The sequence below is a fragment of the Lonchura striata genome, chromosome 1 (genome assembly GCF_050655825.1).
Source record: "Lonchura striata isolate lonStrDom1 chromosome 1, ASM5065582v1, whole genome shotgun sequence".
Classification (NCBI taxonomy): domain Eukaryota; kingdom Metazoa; phylum Chordata; class Aves; order Passeriformes; family Estrildidae; genus Lonchura; species Lonchura striata.
The window spans coordinates 79,697,170-79,717,711 of record NC_140703.1 but is presented as its reverse complement, the minus strand read 5'-3'; the positions used below and the strand labels follow the sequence as shown (position 1 = coordinate 79,717,711).

Here is a 20,542-nt window from a genome sequence, read left to right as displayed (position 1 = left end):
TGACCTCATCTGGATGTGGATGCGACCAACCCTGGCATCTGTCCAATGTTGCCTCAAACAAAACTATTTGTCCCATGAAGTCCTGTCTAAACTCATCTATCACGAGTATGACAGCAAACATTTTAAATCACACTTACAGTCATTTCTTTGACAAACTCTTTGACTCTGTTATATCAACTGCTGACAGAGTCAAGGACCTGACACCTGTCTGGAGGTGGCCTTTCTTGCTTTTTTTTTCTTTTATATTTTTACTGTTTTAGTCACCTACTAATATCAGAGCTGCTAACCAAAGAAGATGTGATTGTCTCAGCTGTCACTAGGATGGAAGTGGCATTGTAAATAACAGGATCCAGACCATATAGCACTTTAAAGATCCAATTACAGCAAGCCAATATACAAGTAGTGACAAATAGAAAGCCACTGCAGCCTTTCAAGAATCAAAGCAGAGCTTTCACAAGAACTATCACCATTGTCAGCTATTTCATTCATACCTCTGAGTACCATCTTACATGGAGTGTGCTGCAACAGCTCCTTCTCAAAGCTGCATGTTCAGCTTTAATGAGAAAAGGAAATGGTAGGCAGAAATAAAGTAATTGAACTGCCACAGTTATGGCAACCCTAAGAGCAGCTGAATCAATGAGAAGGGAAAAAGTGTATTGAGGGCAGTGAAGACTTTAAAAAGAAAGAATGTCACTGAGAAGGGCAAGGTTAGAAAAGCATCATTAAAGCTAGATATAAGGGTATAAGCAAAGGCTTGGTCAGCCTGAAAGAAATTGTCTTCACAGAATTAAGCATATATTTAATTTGACTTCTAAACCAGCTTACACTTAACCAGTTTTCCAGTATGAACAGTAGCTGTTCTTATCAGAGCACATATCCCCTGAAATTTTGTGTCAGTGTCCACTGTATGTCAACCAACCTGTCCACAGAAAACAGTTCTTTTAACAAAATCATTGTGCTTTTGATATCTAGAGAAATGAAATATAATATACATTTTGCATATCTTTATATATTTATAGGTGACTGATGACTACAGTGCATCATCTGTTGGTAAGAAAGTGTTTGAACAGTTAATTTATTTTATATTTGGACATAAAATGTTAAGTCTGATTCTGCTAGCAATTCTAATACTCAAACTCTGCAGTTTTTTTGGATTCTTACCATATTTTCCAACAAAAATTTTCATTTTAAGGGGGCTTTTCAGAAGCACAGTGGCAAGTAAATATGGCAAGTAAAACTGGCAATACTCTTAAGATCAACTTTAACAGTAATCAAATCACTGATTTTGCTAGATGTCAGTGAACATTATATGACCTTTCATTAATTTATGTAATAACTTAGAGTTTATTTTTCCATGTTATGTTAAAAACTGTAAATTGAAGTGCTGTTACTACACAGGAGTTCAGATCACAATCCTATGTTTGTTTTGTAAGGAGCATGGGTTACCTGCCCCATCCTGACTTCATTGACACAACTTTATCAAGAAGAGGAACTACCCTGTGATTTTAAAAAATTCCTTTCGGTTGTATGATGTGGGCATGCCCCATCAGTATCCCTGCCAAGGTTTTAGTTTCACACTATTGTCCTCCTCAGGCTATAGCTTGGGAGGGAATCTCACAAAGGAGAATGAAGGGGACGAAAGTTAGGTAACTAAAAGATGGATGTCCATATCTGTACCAGTTGCATTTGGCTTCCTTTAGCACTGATGGTCAGAAAGGGACACCTGCAGAGAGCAGCTCATGTCCCTCTAAGGCAGACAGCTGAAGCAGATCCAACAAAATGCCCTCTGGAGACATTGTTGTTGTCATTTACATGGTGGGGTTTAGGCAGCTGTTTAGGTGGTGAATTGTATGTACCCCAACTTCAATATGTTGTTTTGAAAACAGAACCAAGCTGTCTAATCTACTTAGGCCTTCACCCCATGGAAGTCACATGCAAAGCCCATACTGGGATCCCAAGGTTACTGGAAATTTGCAGCTTCCTCAAGAATGCAGAGGTAGCTCTCCAGGACTCAGCATAAACCCAAACAAGCTCACACCCCTTCTAGGATACGCCTGGCTATTGCCATAGCCAAGTTGGTCTCTGACTGTTCTGCTCTCAGGGTACTCTGATGGGGCATGACAAGGGCATTCTGCCAACTCTTTGCCACTGAAAACAGTTTCATGATAATAAAACCCACAGCTTTAACAGGCTTTGTTACCCATTTGTATGAAGACAACTCACCTAGGCTGTGGTAGAAGCCAGTGTCCAAAGTTCAGATTTTGCAGTATCCAGCCACCACAGTAGTTTCTCCTTTACATTTTTCACCAGTACACCACGTCTGGCACAACCCAGTGCCTTTCCCATGGAGCTGCACACCTAACTGATTTTGCCACACTTACACTGGCATTGCCACACCTGGAGATGCCAAGAGGTATGGCTTAAGGGAAGCTCAGCCTGTGGAAAGGCTACTGGAGAGCTGTCTGGAGATGACATGCAGTGGTGGCAGCTGGGGGCCGTGTATTCCTGGGTGAAAGGATTTTGTGGGGCTGCCTTGGAGCGATGCTCACATCCCACTAGGTTTCATTAGCTCCTTTGGCTGCTGGAACAAAATATTCTCCTGTGTGGACAAGCACAGCCTGTTTTCTAGGACATTCAGTCTGCTGTTTAAATCAAAGTTATTCACTCTTTCCAGTCTAAAAGCAAAAAAGAGTTGTGGACAAGGGAAGGGTTAATTTTCAAAGCAGAGGTGACACAGGACATTAGTACTATAACCATTTACCTTGATTCACTGGAGCTTTATAATACCCATTGTGATGTGGTATTATAAAAAATATGGACTACATTCAGATTTCAAGTTCATTTTAACAGCAAGTAAAATGTTTGGCCACAAAATTTGCCTTTCTGTAGGCTGAATGTGCTTCCGTGCTAGCAGCTTCCAGGAAACTCTTAGGTTACAATTACAAGAAGTTAAAATTGCAGCAGCAGGATTGTTAACTGGAAGTCAGAATTTCCTTTACACCATTCCTCTTATGCTCAGTCCTAAGGCTAACTTAAATACTTTGTTTCTTTTCCTTTTCTGTTACATTGTTTTGGTATATTGGTACTCAGTTACTGTTTTGTTTTCTCTATCTGATCCTAACCTCTGTTTTTTGGTCTGTTTCTTTCACTTTACACTGGGTTATCTACCTAAAGCAGCACTTTCCAACAATCCTTTCACGTTATGGCACCTTCTCTTTTAAATTTATCATTAACGTATCCAGCTCCTGAAACAGGTAAAAAAAATATTTTGTAGTCCTTTCCAAGTTTCCTAATTATATGGCCAGTAACACACACACAAAAAAAATGTAAGCAGGAAAGACAGTGACAAGAACTGATTAAAAAAGCATTTGTTCTGGGGAATGAAATTGAAATATATTTCATAAACTAAAGGAAGAGAAGAAAAGAAGATAATGGAGGGATTAAATTGAAAGATACAGGGATTTTTCTTAAAATGGTATTTTAGACAATTAAAAATTATGAGTGAAGATAACTAGAGCATAGTAGAAAATCTAAAGAAAGTGAGGTGTGATTTAATAAGTCTCCCAATCATGGAATCTAGGGATGATGCTTCAGGGCAGATGGTATCTCAAAGAGATCTGTGCTCTGCAAACATACATGACCCCTTTTCTTTAAATTAAGATGCAAGGAGATGAGCCTGAGAAAGTAAGAAAGTGAGAAAGTGAGAAAGGGCAGAGCTGGAATGCTGACTGAATGTGCCACAGGGACAGAGGACAGTTTGTTTGATCCTCTCTGTCTGCTATTTGAACAAAGATCTGAAAGATGATAAGTGCTGAAGACACTGTCCAACACATTAGGGGTTTTTCTGAAAATAAATTGAAAGCTTGTTGAAAGCAGGAGCATTTTTATTTAGTGGAATTTTAGTCACTGTTATAGGATTGAGCAACAATGTTGAGAAGTGGAAACAAAATTTGTGTCTGAACAAACCCAAGGCTTTATGTTTGCTCGCTTATTATATATGTAAAATATAAAAATAGCATATTTGTTTATATGGTTGCTTGCATCACAAATATGAGTTTTACAGACAATTTATCACTGCTGCAGACCCTGGAACATGCCAGTAAATCTGTGACCCTGTGTCTCCTTACAGCTGCTTTTGTATTTGGAATATAAGCCATGTTAACTCCTAAAGGATTTATCAGTTTAGAGGACAGCTGCGAAGTGTTTAGGAGAGAACCTAAGGACAACATGGCCCCAAAATAAATCTGGGTTTGGCTGCTCCATCTTCTAACATGCGAGACTTCTCTACAGAGAAAAAGACTTCCGATGGAGGAGACAGCCTTCCAGGGACCTCCAGCAATTACTTCCCAACTCTACACCACAGGCTTCGAAGGTTTTTTTCTGTGAATTCCTCTCCTCTAACAAAAGAAAACAACACAGTATATTGGGGGATGAATGGATGGAATATGTATTATTAAAAAGTAGCCAAAACATTCCAGCAGATGCACATTTTTCCATGAGTAAAAAAAAAAAAAATATATATATATATATACCCAAACAAAAATGTATTACTCACATTGCTTAATAGGTTTCTGGAAGGCTCTTAGGTTTTATGGTTGCTACAGATACTACTACACACAACAAGACAGCTGTAGCTTTCAAACAGACAGTAACCCAATAGTTTTGTTGCTAACTAATTTTGAACACACATGCAATTAAAATTAAATGCAAGGCCTGTATGACAGTTCTTGGGGGACAGAGAAATAACATCTAAATGATGTAAATCCTATATAGCAAGCAAGAGCAGTTTTAAATGTAAATTTCTTTTCTGTTTGTTTGCTTGCTTTTTTGAGACAATGTAAGTACATATGAAACAGTATACAGGAAAATCAAGGAAATCAAACTTAAAATGACCTTTTCCCTCCCTTTCAAAGGAAGGCTGACAAATGTTCATGAGCTTCCATTCATCATGTTTCATTGGAAAATACAAGACAGTGGAATCTGATTCATTCGCTCACAGGTATCCTCCTCAAAGACCAATGTGCTTAACAACTAAACAAATTTCAACCTTGTAAGAAATCCTAAGTCACATTGATCACTGGTCACATTTGAAAGGTTTCAAATATGGATCTGAATTATTATTTTAATTAGGAGATGTTGCTCTTTGGTAGTATTGCAACAGGTTATAAATTTAGTCTGTCATATATTCCAGGATTGATTATGAAGTATTTAACTTCCTGAGTATTTATATTTCTTAGAAAGATGTCTGACTTTTCCCCTTCTGTACTAGTAATGATAATTCCAGCATTCCATTTTACAATTTTCTTATTTACACCACATCCACAAATTCATTCTTGCAGCTGTTCCTCATGTGATTATTTCTAGTAGTGTCATTGTGGTTCCCCATGTGAATAAGGCTTATTGTTGTGGTATACCGTTATAGGCTACAAATATGCAAAAATTATAAAGGGACAGGAAACTTTCAAACCCTTTAAATATTTTTGTACTGTTTTTCAGGTTTGCTTGGCTTTTTTGTTTTGTTTAATTTTGTTTTAAGATTGCCCTGCAGCTATTTAAAAGTTGCTTTAAAAAGTTTAAAAACTGATTCCACTGAGTTACTTTACGTAAGCTAACCATAGCAAGTAGTTAGCAAGCAGCTTCAAAATCTGCCAAACCAAACCCTTAGCCAGTAGAAATTAGCAATTATGCAGTTATTTTTAATAGCTGTATGTTGTATTAAAATATAAATCTTTACAATAAAATATTCTAGAATAATTTTATTTTATGACAGTATACTGCATTTTCTTATGACAGTGTTTCTTATTGTGAATATGTTTATTATAAATGACAGCCAGAAGAATTGGCAAGGAAGAAAGCACTGGAACCAAATCCTAGCATTTTAGAGCATATACTTATACTAGAGAAACAATCTCCTAAATACACTACTTGAACAGATACTAGACAAGCTGCAATATACAGAAAAAAAAAAAAAAGTGTTTTTCTTGTGAACAACATATGGTGAAAGCTGTTCCCTGGTGCCAGTAAGGATCTCTGCTGCATCAGTTCCTCTGCCATGGAGGTAAGTACTTGAGCTTTAGGACTCACCTATACTGTAAACAATCACTGCTCAGATGCTTTGCTGAATACAGATCATGTCCTATTATTTATTTCTCAGATCATGTCTTGGAATTGTATCTAAACTGACCTTGAAACAAGGAACACTTATCTGAATTCTTTGAGTAGGAAGAAGTTACCTACTCAGAATGGAAGAAATGTGAGCTATGCTGAACTAAGGGAATGAGCAGCAAGTCAATAACGGAGGATTTGTGTTCACACAGACTACTTTGAATTACAGTGTCTGCAGGAGACCTTATCAGTGCTTTTATGTGTTGAGAGGTTATCAGCCATCTCCTCGATGCTGCTCTTAGTTTAAAATGGGTGGGGAATCACAAACATTAACACTGCAAGAAATATATTACTGATTTTTGTAAGTAGTCTCATAATAATACATACTGCACATGAATACTGATGAAGTACCAGAATTATTCTGCAGTTTTAATGGAAACATCTTTGACAACATCGAAGAAAGACTGATTACAGATAAGAAATCCAGGAATCAGCATATGGTCTGGCTTAACTGGAAATCTCCATCCCTACTGAGAAGAGAAATCCTCTTCTAAAGGTTTGAACAATCCTTATGCTGATGATAAAAGAAAGATGTATCCCATGGTAGGCTTTTAAGCAGCTTCTGGTGGTCATGGCATGACACGAAACATCTCTTAAAAGTACACAGCAATCCTAAACAGCAGTTCACGGAAAACTGTGAAGGTAAACAAACATTTTAAATTGTAAAATTTAAACTCTACATAATTAAAAAAATATGAGTTTATTGGTACAAAACATTATGCAACTATTTTTACTTTTGTTAAGTGTAGGTTTTTTTAACTTAGTCCAACAAAAACTATATAAACTGAGTTTACAAAATCAGAGCAGCCACTCGGAATTCCTGCATCAATTTTCTATCAGGTTTAAAATCACACAGTTGTCATCCACCATTGGCTATAGAAGAAAATTATGAACTCATTTCATATTGCATGACTAACTCTCCAAAACATGTTAGCAATACTCGTGGGTAGAGTCTTACAACTAGTGCTGAAGAAGGAATACTGTGCCAGAAGCCTGAATGAAACTGATTGACTGAAAAACTGAAAGAAATGTCATAATTGTCTTAGGAGTCAGTAGGAATGACAGAAAGTGAATTATTTTGTATCCTCGTGAACTTGCATGGGAATATATTTACAGAGAACTATAGCTACCCTGGTTGGAGTTCAGCCAGGTCATGGGAGGTAACATCACCTCTGCTTTCAAGGAAAAAAGAAGCTACATTTATGCTGTGCATCAGTGCAGAGAAACATTTTGTTTGCTTATCTTAATTCTGTAATACCTCTGCTGGATTGGAAAAAGGAGCTTTTAAAACTGCACATGAATGGGTAGAAAGATCATGTAAGTTTACTTGGTCCTTCCTCATGTTTCTATTGGCAGGGTTACAAGAACTAAGGCTAAAACACAGAGTTACACTGAAATTAATGACATCATTCTGCAAAACAGGCAATGGATATAGCCTTGTGAACAGTAACATGCTGGAAATTATGGAGAAACTTCCACTAAATGCTTCTTCCTTTCACTTCATGATGTAGCCAGATTTCCAGGTAAGGAATAAACTAAACTAATTTTTGCAATTCCATTTATGAGCAGCAGAAACATCTATGTGTTCTTTTTACTAATATAATTGAAGGAAACAACCTCGAAGTAACTTATGGTATATCTCCTCAGTGGAAATACATATTTATTCTACCTTACACTAACCAGCTGTTTTCAGGTATTTGCATTTAGGATGAACTTTGTAGACCTGAGGACACCATCTGATTAAAAAAACAAAAAAACAAAAAACCAAAACATGTTATCTTAAAAAGGCACACTATGGATTTCATGGAGGAGAAGAGACCAGTGCTGTATATTCAAAGTAATTTTTAAATGCTTTTACCTTTCTGTACATAAACCTTGGCACCTTCTTATGTTCCACTGGGGTGCTGGGGAAGAACTAAATGCTTCTATTCAGAAATATCTGTGTGGACTGCTTGTATAATATTTTGAAGGGTAGATTAGCTGTACCTGGGACAAAATCAGTCTTAACCAGATGCAGCAAAAACATTCCATTATTCTTTTCAAGCTTTGGGAGAATTTTAAAAAAGAGGTCAAATAAACCTACTCCAGCACAACATTGAATGGGTTAGTATATTTCAAGATGCTAAAAAATCTACTTATCAGCAGTATTGTTTTAATTTAACTTTTACAGGTATAGAAAACTTGTAATTCATTTTAAATCACTGATAAAATGCTATCAAATGTAGCTTTTTATGCTGCTGCCTTTCAGACTACAAAAAAAAAAAAAAAAAAATCAAACCTCAGAAGACGCCCTACATCTTCTCTTGATTTTAACATCTATTCTTGTTTATTATTTACAAAACCTCCAGACTGTTTAACTAATATTTAGTGAGTACAACCTTGCTTCCTCCGATCTTTTAGAACCTACTCTGGCCATATCATAGAATAAGCTGAATTGGAAGGGACCCACAAGGATTACCAAGTCCAACCTCTGGCTCTGCAGAGGATACTCCAAGAGTCACACCATGTGCCCCAGAGCATCGTCCAAATGCCTCTTGAGCTCTGTCAGCCTGGTGCTGTGACCACTGCCCTGGGAGCCTGTTCCAGTGCCCAGCCACCCTCTGATAGAAGAACCTTTTCCCTGACATCCAACCTAAACCTTCCATGACTCAGCTTCATGCTGTTTCCTCAAGTCCTGTCACTGGTCACAAGAGGGAAGAGATTGGTACTTTTGGTGACCTTTAGCTCAACAGCTCTTTCCCAATGGAAAGGATTTTCAGGTCAGAAAGGTTATGATCATCTTGACCTCCACAGCAAGAAAAGCCAAGAAATTTTATAATGTGAGCTTTTCTTTGAGTCCATAACTTGAGGGATGACTTAGATCACAGGACTTAGAAAAGCCATTGAATCTTTATTTAGAAATTAGGAAATAGAGCTTAGTGGGTCCTTAGGGATAATACCAAATAACTCCTCTTGTGGCTAAAAGAGCAGGATGTTACTCTACATGAGTATAATTTCACCTGCCATTTTTTGGTTCTCATTGTCATCTTAGCTGAACGATTAAAGAGACTTTTAATATTTGAAATCCTAGTACATCATGATCCAGGCTTTGTATAAGCTAGACAGATGCTTCTTCATTCTCTCCCTGCAAGGCAGATTTTCCTGGCTTTTTCAGTTTGTCAATCATTTGTGTTAAATGCAATACCACTATTTCAACAGAAGTTTGATGAATGCCATATATAACATCATCATTACTACTTCTTAATATTCCTTCACTTTTAAATCCAAAGTTCATACCATAAGCATTAATCTTCTTGAGTAGTTCATAACCACACTATAACACTTCAATAATTTGACTTGTAAATATTCTTTGTACTTAGATGCCTTTCTTTCCTATAAATATTTATATCTGCATCTAATTTTTTTTGCTTAAAGCTATGTTGCAAGTTTTGTATAAAAATATTTTTAATAGAATATTAGCATTCAATAGAATATACCTTAATGTCTTCATAGAAACTCATAATTATACAGTCACCCTTGCCAGGTTAAATATTAATCCCATTAAGCAACAGGCCTAAATTTCAGCAAAATATGTTGATATTAGAAAGTCAGTAATTCTTTAATTCCTACATGTGATTCTTAATTTTGACTTTCATGATTTTGTCAGAGTCTCATAATGTATTTTAGCTCCAAACCCCCTTTGCTTTGCACTTCTAGTGGACACCAAATCAGTTTCTCTTCTTCATTTTTGGAAAAAAACACACGTCAATTATTATCATGAATGATTTAGAATCCTATAAAATTCTGTGCCATAACTTAGTTGCTCTTGAAAGTTTAAATGTTCTAAGCTTTACTGGTTGCTATTTTGCATCCTTACTAAGTACTGATTGAATAAAACATTTGCAATTACATCCATTAAGTATTACGGCATTATTCAGGTTTCTATTAAAAAATAAACCCTTTTCTGCATTGGTATTGTTACTGAAAGTTGTGTATTTCAAAGTAGCAGGGAAGCCATGCCATTGTCTAGATATTTTTCTTTCTTGATCCTCATGTTTTAAAAAAATTATTCCTCTTGCCCTTTAGGCAATGATCCAAGAGTTTTCATTCCCATATTTAGCTACTATTAGTCATTCTCATTGTTTCACAACTGTAATTCACCATTTCTACTTATCAGCTTTCATATTTTCCTTTTGTTTTATACACAGAATTGTCACTTTCTTTTTCTTTATTTAGCTGAAAAGAAACTGTGATGATTGCCATAACCTCATTTTTGGGATATTCTGTATGGTTTTCTTAAGTAAACTATCATTTACCAATTTTCCTACATACCTCTACCTATACAGGTGTCATTCAGAGTTTTTTCAGACTTGGAACACTGTCTTTTTTCCAGAAAAATGCATAATACCCATAAGAACTATTTATACATAACAAACATGGTTAAATTATGCAAATATAGTTAAATTATACCATTTTGCATTAAAGAAACTATTAAAATCTCTAAACTATTTTTATTTTGGTCAGAATTGTCAGAATTTAAAACACCTGAGAGTTCTGAAAATAACAAATGATTTAATTTTAGAAAATAATAATCTATTATTTATATAAAATCTAGGGCATGTTTACTTGTGGAGGTTTGAGATCTAGACATATCCTACAGATTGAGATAAAAAAATTAAAAAGATGATTGTAAGATAACTCATTCTAGTTAAATGTTTACATAACTGCTCATCCAGTTCTGTATTCAGATAATCACTCTCACCAGCATGCAATTTTCTGATTTATCAGCCTAAACATTGATTCATAAACACACTAAGTCTTGGACTTGTGAAAACAGAAACTAGTGCTTTTTACTGAGCCTGGCAAGTCACACTCTCTGTACATTATGTCTTTCTTAAGGTATAAACAAGTTTGAATACTCAAGTTGTGACAGACATCCTACTCAAAAATCCCAGCTCGTGCATTTGAATAAATGAGCCTTTGATGCAGATCTGCAGAGTATCTGTAGGAAAGATCCTTCAAGGACAAAAATTCTGTGTAAGATACAAATTTCTTCATTTGAACATTTTTTATCCTCTGTCTTTCTGAAGGAATTACATCAATTACTTGGAATCTTATTAGTTACAGATGTATCTGTGAAGCAGCCAAAAAAGTAGGCTCTTTATCCAGCACTATATGCACCCTCATACACAAACACTTTGTGCTATTTTTTCCCCCCTGAAAGCCCCCTTACCCCTTGTCCACAGCACTCAGTCCCTCCTTCCCTCCCTCCCTCCGTGGTAAGCTGTATATTCAGTGTAGGGAAGTGTTGTTAGTTTATATAAAAAGGTGCTTAAGAAGATAAAGGTGCACAAGCTCTAATGCTCTCAAATGCTCCAGGCATTTAAATGTGTCTAATGCCTGCATACCTTCCAGCAGCGCTGCCAGCCAGGCTCTCAGCAGGAATTCATGGTAATTAAGCACGCTAGAGGCATCCACACTTTTACAGAACCACAGAATCAAATTCTTAGGGGTGGAAAGGACTTCTGAAGATCATCTAATCCAACCCGCCTGGAGCAGGTGACTCTCCCTCGGCAGCCTGTTCCAGTGGTCTGCCACCCTCAATGGAAGTTCTCCCTCGTCTTGTTGTAGAAATTCTTGTGTCTATGGCCATTGCTTCTCATCCTGTCACTGGGCACCACTGAAGTGTCTGGCATTATCCTTTTGACACCTGCATTTGAGACATTCATATGCATTAATGAGATCCCCTTGCAGTCTTCTCGAGACCAAACAGGCCAAGCTCCTTCATTCTCCCCTCCTAAGAAATTGTTCCAGAGCCCTCACCACCTTTGCGGTCCTTACTCTAGTAAGGACACGTGCAATTTTGTCTACAAATAGGTACTATTCGTGAGGGCAAAAAAGGAAAGCCTCAGAGAAAAAGCTGGATGCATGAGCAGCACACAAGCTCATTATCACACTGTGGGTGCTGCGGCTCCAGCACCCATTTCCCAAGGTTTTGGACTCTCACTTAAACAGCTCCATGTGCATGTGTGTCTACAGTGCTACAGAATAACATAATGGACAAGGCTGGAAGGGAGCACGGTGGGATGTCTGGTCCAGCCTCCCTGCTCAAGCTGGGTCATTCCAGAGCACGGGGCTGTATCCAGGAGGTTCCTGAATCATCAGCGAACGAGAATCTTTGATCTCTCTGGGCAATTTTTTCCAGTGCTCGGTCACTTGCACGGTAAAGAAGTTCTTCCTTATATTCAAATGGAACTTTTGTGCATCGGTCTCTGCCCGTTGCCTCTTGTCCTGCTGCTCGGCACCACCGAGCGGAGCCCGGCTCCATCCTCTGGGCACCCTCCCTTCAATACTGATAGACGTTGATGAGGTCCTGTCTCGGTCTCCTCGGGGCTGAACAGGCCCAGCTTCCTCAGCCTGTTCTCATACAAGCGATGCTCCAGTCGCCCATCATCTTTGTTCCCCGCCGCTGGACCCGCTCCAGGACACCCTTGCACGGTAGTGGACACAGCACTCCAGATGCGGCTTCACCAGGGCCGAGCAGAGGGGCAGGATGCCTCCCTCCCCCGCGGAGGCCCGGCCAGGAGCAGCAGCCGCGGCGGGGGCACCGGGCGGGCGGGCAGAGCGCGGCCGAGGCAGCGCGGCGGAGCCGCCGCCGCTCCCGCCGGGGCGGGGCCGCTCGCCGGGCGGCAACTTCCGGCTCGGGCCGGCCCCGCCCCGCCGCGGCCCGGGTCCGGCCGGGCCAATGAGAGCGCGGAGCCGCAGCCGGGCAGGTAACCCACGGCCAATCAGAAGGGCGCTGCGGGAACAGGTGGGCACGGCGAGGCCCGCCCCCCGCCCCGCCGGCGGCCGCGCCAATCGGGGCAGGGAGGGAGGGGCTGCCCGCGGCACCCGGCCCCGCGGGGCTGCGCTCCCTGCCCGCCCCCGACGGCCGCCCGCCGCTGTCCGGCTGTCCGTCCGTCCGTCCGTCCGGCGGCCGCGCCGGGAGGGCTGCGGCGGCCCCGCGCCGAGGGAGGGAGCGAGCGCGGAGGCAGCAGCCATGGCACTCGTGGCTCCGGAGACTCGGAAGTTCACGCGGGCGCTGAGCAAGCCCGGCACGGCGGCCGAGCTGCGGCAGAGCGTCTCGGAGGTGGTGCGCGGCTCCGTCCTCCTGGTGAGTGCGGCGGCGGCCCGGGCGGGGCTGCGGCCCGGGGCCTGGCGGGCTGCGCGGTGCCCCGAGGAGGAGACGGGCCCTTTGATCCCCGCGGGCTGTCACGGCGGCGGGCTTTGATGCCCGGCGGGCGCGCGGCCGCTCGGCGCTCGGGCGGCTGCCGCGGCGGGCCGAGGTGCGGTGCGGCCGCGGGCGGGGCGGGCGCTGCCGGCGCGGGGAGCGCGCCCGCCCTGGATGCGGCTCCCGGCGGGCACGGCCGGGCGCGCCCGCCCGCCCCCCGCCAACTTCACCTGTGGAGCGGGCAGCTGGCGCCCGGCCCGACGGGACCCCCTCGCTTTTGCCTGCGTCGAAACAGCGGCGCGAAAGTGATTTTTCACCTCGCTGCTCCCTACTCTCTTTACAACTAAGATGCAGTTTTTAGTTGTGTCGCGCGGAATGGAAGATAAGCGCTGGCAAGTGTAGCAGGAGGGTTTTAGCGTGTTGTTTATCCCGGCTGTCCCTGTTCCGTGCTCGCACATGGTTGCTCCTCTCTCCAGTGCACGGTTGGGCGCGTTCATTTAATTTAAACTGCTGAAAGTAAATTTGTGTAAATAGTTGCCTAAACCGGGTATTTTAGTTTAGAGACAGCTGAGAGAGGATGCCATCTGTGCATGTAAATATCTCAAAGGCAGGTGTCAAGAGGATGGTGCCAAACTCTTTTCAGTGGTGCCTAGTAAAAGGACAAGGACCAATGGCCATAAACAAGAATTTCCACCTCAAAAGGAGGGAGAACTTCTTTCTATTAAGGATGGCAGACCACTGGAACAGGCTTCCCAGGGAGGTCATGGAGTTTCCCTCTCTGGAGACATTTGAAACCCACCTGGATGTGTTTCTGTGTCACTTGCTCCAGGTGACCCTGCCTTGGCAGGGGGTTTGGACTAGATTATCTCTAGAAGTCTTTTCCAATCCTAGGAATTTAATTCTGTTAGATGCTGTACTGAGGCAGCAGGTGATGATATCTTAAACAGCCTCAGTAAGACTTTCCAGGGTTTCTCTTCTGGGACTCTTATTCATGGTATGCATTTGTTTTCTTTGTGGTTTTGTTATCTCCAAGGGGAATGTTTCAGTAAGCGTTTAACTGTGTAAGTGAAGAAGTTTTGCTGCTGGCATTCCTGACACTGGAAGATGATCTGTCCTTTGTTCTTTTCTCTTGCTAAGTATGATCTTGTCCGTTTTTGAACCTCATGTTGGGACAGTGTCTTGTCATAGCTATGTGTTGTGAGAGTAACAAATGCTGTAGCTGTGATTGAAAGACAAATACCTTTTTTTTAAAAAGACAATGGATCTAAAATGAAATTGCTCTTTAGTTATCTATGCTTCACATAATTTATAAAATGTGCAAAATTCGGAGTCTTCCTGGATACTGACAGCTTCCACAAGGGGCTAGCACGTTTACATGGAGTGAACATCCAAATATGTTAACACTTCTCCAGGGATCAAGTACTTTTTGGGAACTGTGGAAAAAGAGTATATGTATTTTAAAATACTTCTTGTTTTTGGGAAGCACAAAGGAGATTTAGGTATTTTCATGACATTAATGTTTGCAGCATCTGCAACCCTGCCATTCCCTCCGCCACCTTTACAAGGTTTTTCCTTAGTTCACTTATGACTAGTGTCAGTGATTTGGAAAATATTCATATGCATCTTTAATTAATTCAGTTTGACCATAATAATGGTCAAGCTGAATTAATTAAATTCTTAAGTATATAATAGGGTGATAGGCACTAATATCCCAGATATTTTTAAGCTGTCACAACAGCATATTTTGCAGAATTTTATGGAGATTAAAGAAGTGATGCTGCAAAGTGGTGTACTGTCTTGATCTTATCCTGGATAAGGTCTTCATCAGCATTTTAGAAACAAAAGGAGTGACTTGCCATTCATGGTGATTTAACATTCATGTCAGGTTTTTGATCCTTTTATGTTAACTTGACACATGAAGCTGAATCTCCATCTCCCTCACGTGCAGTCTTGTGCTGAAGTTCATCTTCCTGTTTCAGCTGTATATTGCCCCAGCTGCTATGTCTCTCTTACTATAAGTACTGTTCATTTTATCACTGAACTCCAATGTTCTTTTGCACACACTGTTTAAGTAATGGAATAAAAGGCTAGTAATTACAGGTTTACATTTACTTTTTCTTTCTCCTATTAATATACTGTAATTCTTTTTGTTGAACATTGATGTTTGGAATGAAATAGTACTTTTATAAAGGAGAAATTTTAGTGGGATAGTATTGTTTTTTGCTATAGAAGACTTAAAAAAAATTACATCTCTAAGTTTGACAGGTTTACCTGTTTCTTACCTGAGTTTCTGGGCTTTGTTATCTGAATAAAGATATCTGGGCTTTGTTATCTGGTGAAAAGATGAGTCTTACCAGTGTTACAGTAGTTGTGGAATACTCTGTTCAGCTGTGGGCCTTTAAAGTAAGGGAGACCCACTTTCCTTCCAAAGCTGCCTCTCAAAGCTCTTTGATATAGCACTTTCCCAGGATTTTTTCAACTGAGTTGTTAACAAATTGTCTTGCTTAAAACATAGTTCAGCACTGGTAACTAAAGGGATCTTACTGTCATCACTTACTCATGAACAAGTGCTGAGGTTTTCCAGTACTGAAAAACTGCTGTTTGCCATTGACTAGTCATGCTGTGTAGAATCTGGAGGTAGGAAGGAATTAATTCCAACTAGTAGTTCATGGTGGATGATCTGTCCAGATCTTTACAGCCAACTATTGCTTTGGACTGTACATCCCTGCAGCAGAATGTACTGAGTAGTGATGCAAAACATCCAGTCATAACTTGCAGCAGCACATAAATGGGAGCTACAAATATCTCTGAGCTTGAGTAGATTCTATAAGTTGCTATTGTGGCTACTGTTTAACAGTTCCATCCATTTTTACAATCAACAATATATGGCCAGATTAAAAAGGAAAAAGAAAAGCTTTGCCTATCTTTAAATGGGGTTTATTAGATCACATTACTAAAATACGTGCTTTTTTCCCCATTTTATTAATGTCCTGGAGATTATATTGATGAAAGAGAACTGAAAACAGCATGTCAGTAGGATAGCATGGTACATCTTAAATTTTCAGATTGCTCTTCATTGGGTCTAAAAGTCAGAGACTTTCAGCCAGCTGACAGACTAAATAACTTGACTGTGTAGTAAAAAAACATGAAGCAGATGTGGCTTGCCAAGCTAGTTTTCATCACAGAATGAAGCAAGCTCTCTTGTCAGCATTTGACATCTCATATGTTCTCTCTGTTAGATATAGTTTGCTGAACCAACAAGTACAGTTTGGTTGGCTGAAATGAAATCTTTTTATTTGGCAATCAGCTTTTCACCGTGTTGTAAGGCACATAATGTATTTCTTGATTATTTGGATTCAGTTTTTATATTTTCTGCTTGACAGTAACATCCTTGCTGAATATTCTCTTGTGCACTGTTGATGTTGTTTCACTTCAGACTTGTCATGTGACTTAATTTGATGCTTCTGGCCACCCAAATATATTTATGTCTGAGAGGGAAGATTATGGGGATGACAAGTGTGTCTCTTAAACCAGCAATCTTGCCAAGAGCAGTTTTCAATGCAGTTTTAGTATTATGCATAATTGAAAGTGATGTCTTTAAGTGATGATGAGTTACTCAAAGCATGTTGCATACAGATCAGTGTCTCTTTCAGTAGTAGGTTAATGATAACTCATCTCAAAGTGACAAAATTACTCTACGTTAGGGTTATTTATAATAATATACCTATATTAGAGCTGACATTTAAGGATAATAAGCAATTAAGAGAATGTTTAACCTATAAAATTTGATCTGCCTTTGCTTAGCTGTGAATAAAATGCCTTTATTGAATATGCAGCTAATGAAAATGTTTAAATATGCCAAATAATGCAGCAAAAGTTGTTTCCCCATGTCAAAATTAATATTATACAGAAGAATTTTGAAATATGGGAAAATAAGATGAAATCTGAGAGAGTCTCAAATTGCTCTATACAGTTCTTCTTTTTGATTTGGATATGTAAAATAGTTTTTAATTATTTAAAGGCTAGAACTGTATCTTAAGATAGTCTCGGGCTTCATACGTTAAGTTCAAATACCTGATGGAGCTCTTGAGTTCTAAAACTCTTCCAGAAATTCAGCTTTTCAGACGTGGTAGAAAATCAGTATATCACAAAGGCAAAGACAACTCCTACTGAGTCTTTGATATCAAATTATTTGGTATTCTTTCTTTTCTTTATAACAAAACTTATGTCATCTTTGTCCTTCCAATCCTGATCTCTGCTTCCTGTTAATCTCAACTCCATAAGAAAAGATGGTGAGGTGCACTTAATGCTGTATTATTGCCAAGTTTTTAATACAGCATTTTCCCAGAAATACTGGTAGGATTATGCAGTATTTATTTTGGGTTGGCATTTTCCTGTCTGATTCCTGTATCATTTCATATACCATGTCCACAGAAGGCTTATGTGCTTCTCTCCAAAGCAGCTTCTCTGTATGTGATGAACAGCATATTTGGATCCTCATTAACTGCCAGATTTCAGTTGTAGTGTGTCTAAAAAACAGTCACTGGCTTCCTTTAGGAAAGCAGGAATTCAAAAGTGGTATGTAATGCTAAAGGGATGAGGGAGACTGGGATCTTTTAGAGCTGATTGGTACAGAAAAACTGGATACATGGATGAAGCTTGAGCTTTCTGTACATGGAAATGTGAAGTTGTATACATAAGGAATTGGGAAGCAGCAAATCATTATGAATGGCTGAATGAAAGCAGGGAGCTGTGAACTGACACTCAAGATTTTAAAGGAAAAATCATTGCTGACAATGAACATCACCATAACATATTTCATCTTGTAAGAACGTGCTAAAAATGGTGATGCTAATTCAGTCACTCTGAACTGCTGAACTTTCTTTGCCAGAGGGTAAAAGCCTAGTACTTGACTCTAAGAAGTTATTTTAGTTTGTGGTATGTACTGCTAACCTTTTGTCAAGGAAGTAAATATTCTCAGAGAATAAGATCTTTTTAATAAAGGTGCTAATTTTATTTTTGCAAAGTGCAATATATAAACTTTTTGATTGGATGCAAGACAGTAGTTGGAACACTTATTTCTGAAAAGCCTGACACTGCAAAGAAGACTTACTGGGTGTGATAGACATTTCTGTATTTGCAAAGATTCAGAGGCTGGACTACAGTTCTAAAGTTTCTATTAAGAAATGACAGTAAATTTATTCGAATTTTTAAGTTCTTGCTCAGGAAGGCCATATGAGAGAGAAGATACAAGACTGTTGTGTTTCTGTGTGAACAGCTAGACATTTAAGCTTTCAACATTAGCTCATTCTTGTAAGGAGCAATTTTTTTATTATTTTCTGCAATTTTTTCTTTCCTGCTAGACAAGGGTAATTTTATTTGAGATAGAAGAATAAGTGCTTTATCTATGTAGTTATTTCTAATACAGCAAATGTCAGATGTACCTGATGCTGGTTTGGGTTTTCTGTCTTGCGCAGTACGGGATACCACAGCATAGCTTATCTTTCTTCTCTTCCTCCTACTCATGCCCTTTAATCCTCAGTCAGGATGTTTCTATCTCAACGGAAGTAGAAATCATTACACCTACATTTAAATTTGGGACTTTCACGACTCTGGGATTATAATTTTTTCAAGACCTTGTGCAATAAACTTAAAAGCGCGTGTCTCACCTAAAGTTATTGGTTATGCTGTATTATGCTTCAATGGAAATGCTTCAAAAAGGTCTGTAACCACTCATCTTGAAAACTAGACCCTAATGTAAACTGTCTTTTCTGTTGCATAGGTGTGAATGCTCAGGCAATTTTTAAGCCTGTGTGGTCATTGGGCTCTTTTGTGAGTAGTGTATATCTGAGATGAGATGACCATCAGAGATATGAATGTGTATTCAAGATCAACAATTTGTGAACTTGTAAATTTTGTCAGTTATTTGTATTCTTGAGGTAACTTGGAGATTCTGATAAATTCATGTGGATTTGCTTTAAAAATAATGAGAGGTTATTCATAAATTGTTGAAGCAAACAAGGGGAGTTCAGTTTTTCAAGACAGCAAGCAGCTTGATTGTGGCCTCCGGAGAAATGTATAGCCTATATGGCTTTTATTTAAGATTTTTTTGTAATTGTTAGAGGTATTTTGATGCCACTGGTTCTTTGTGGAGGTAAAAGGTGTAATAACATCTCCTGTTCTGGTGTCCAGGAAGCTCTTATTTAGATCTTAAGTTTCTGATGGTGGCTAAAGAATATAAAAAACAATATGTATTAAAATAATATATATAAAATAATATATATGTAAAACTTCTTTCCTTAGCTAGTGTTTATTTTTTATTTTGAAATTGAACAGTCTCGAGTACTTCATTGGACTTGAGTATGCCATCATTTTTACAAAAGTGAAGACAAATTGGTTTTCCCTTGCCGCTCCTTAGATTGTCTGTGTCCATGAAAAGCATTAATTATGCAAGGCAGAAAAGTTGCAGAAGTAGTCCATGAATTACACAACACTTTTCTCACTGAAGTATTTTTGAAATTACTTATTTCTAAAGACAAGAAGATACTCCAATAATTCTGGTCAGGTAGCTTATTCAAGACCTTAATTTAGAAGACAGATATATTTGTGAAAGGTGACTTACATTCTGTCTTAGTCCAGAGGAACTGATGTCTTTGGCCTCTTAAATTTAATAATCTATGAGATAGTGGGAGGTATTGCATCTTGAGAAAGCTACAGGGTTTACTTACAGTAAAATAAAATTTTTAAAAAAAGTTTTTTTTTTTGTGAGAGTAAAAGTGAGCATGCATAATCTGAAAATAGAGATTTCTTCTGGCCCTAAAAATGCAATAAATTAACACATATTGAAACCTAACCCTTTTCATATTGTGGACTAGATTTCTTGTGTTAAGCAAGGGCTATAATTCCATTGATGGAATGGACTCTGCTTTTTAAAAAACATGCTAGGTTGTCTGAAGGTCTTCAGAAAGTTGATCAGAAGCTCTAAACAGGATTTTACAAAGAAAACTCTTCTGGACCACAAAGGTTTGGTCAGACAAATCCAACATCTGTTGCTGGTGTTGTCTTCTACTTACACTGCCATTGTGACCATTTGGATGAAATAGCATCTTTGCTGCAGATATATTAAGAAAATAAAACGTCTTAATCTGACTGCAAAGAGTGAGGGATGGGATTCTTTGTTAGTGTAAG

At 39.2% G+C, this 20,542-nt stretch overlaps 1 protein-coding gene and 1 long non-coding RNA gene across 4 annotated transcripts in view; one reads left to right on the top strand and one right to left on the bottom strand.

Moving 5' to 3' along the window:
- Positions 1-4,423: 4,423 nt before the first annotated feature.
- Positions 4,424-12,826, bottom strand: LOC110470552 (uncharacterized). The gene is made up of 2 exons (XR_002465438.2): positions 11,553-12,826; positions 4,424-6,799 (listed from the first exon to the last, which is right to left on the bottom strand). It is a non-coding gene; the product is annotated as an uncharacterized LOC110470552 (long non-coding RNA).
- Positions 12,827-13,025: 199 nt separating this feature from the next.
- The window catches only part of DOCK9 (dedicator of cytokinesis 9), a 111,245-nt gene continuing 103,728 nt past the window's right edge, over positions 13,026-20,542 (top strand). For all 3 annotated transcript variants that reach the window (XM_021530274.4, XM_021530276.4, XM_085581628.1), the window contains exon 1: positions 13,026-13,297. In XM_021530274.4, coding sequence (XP_021385949.1) covers positions 13,184-13,297 — 114 coding nt within the window. In that variant the 5' untranslated portion in view covers positions 13,026-13,183. The remainder of the gene's footprint in view (positions 13,298-20,542) is intronic.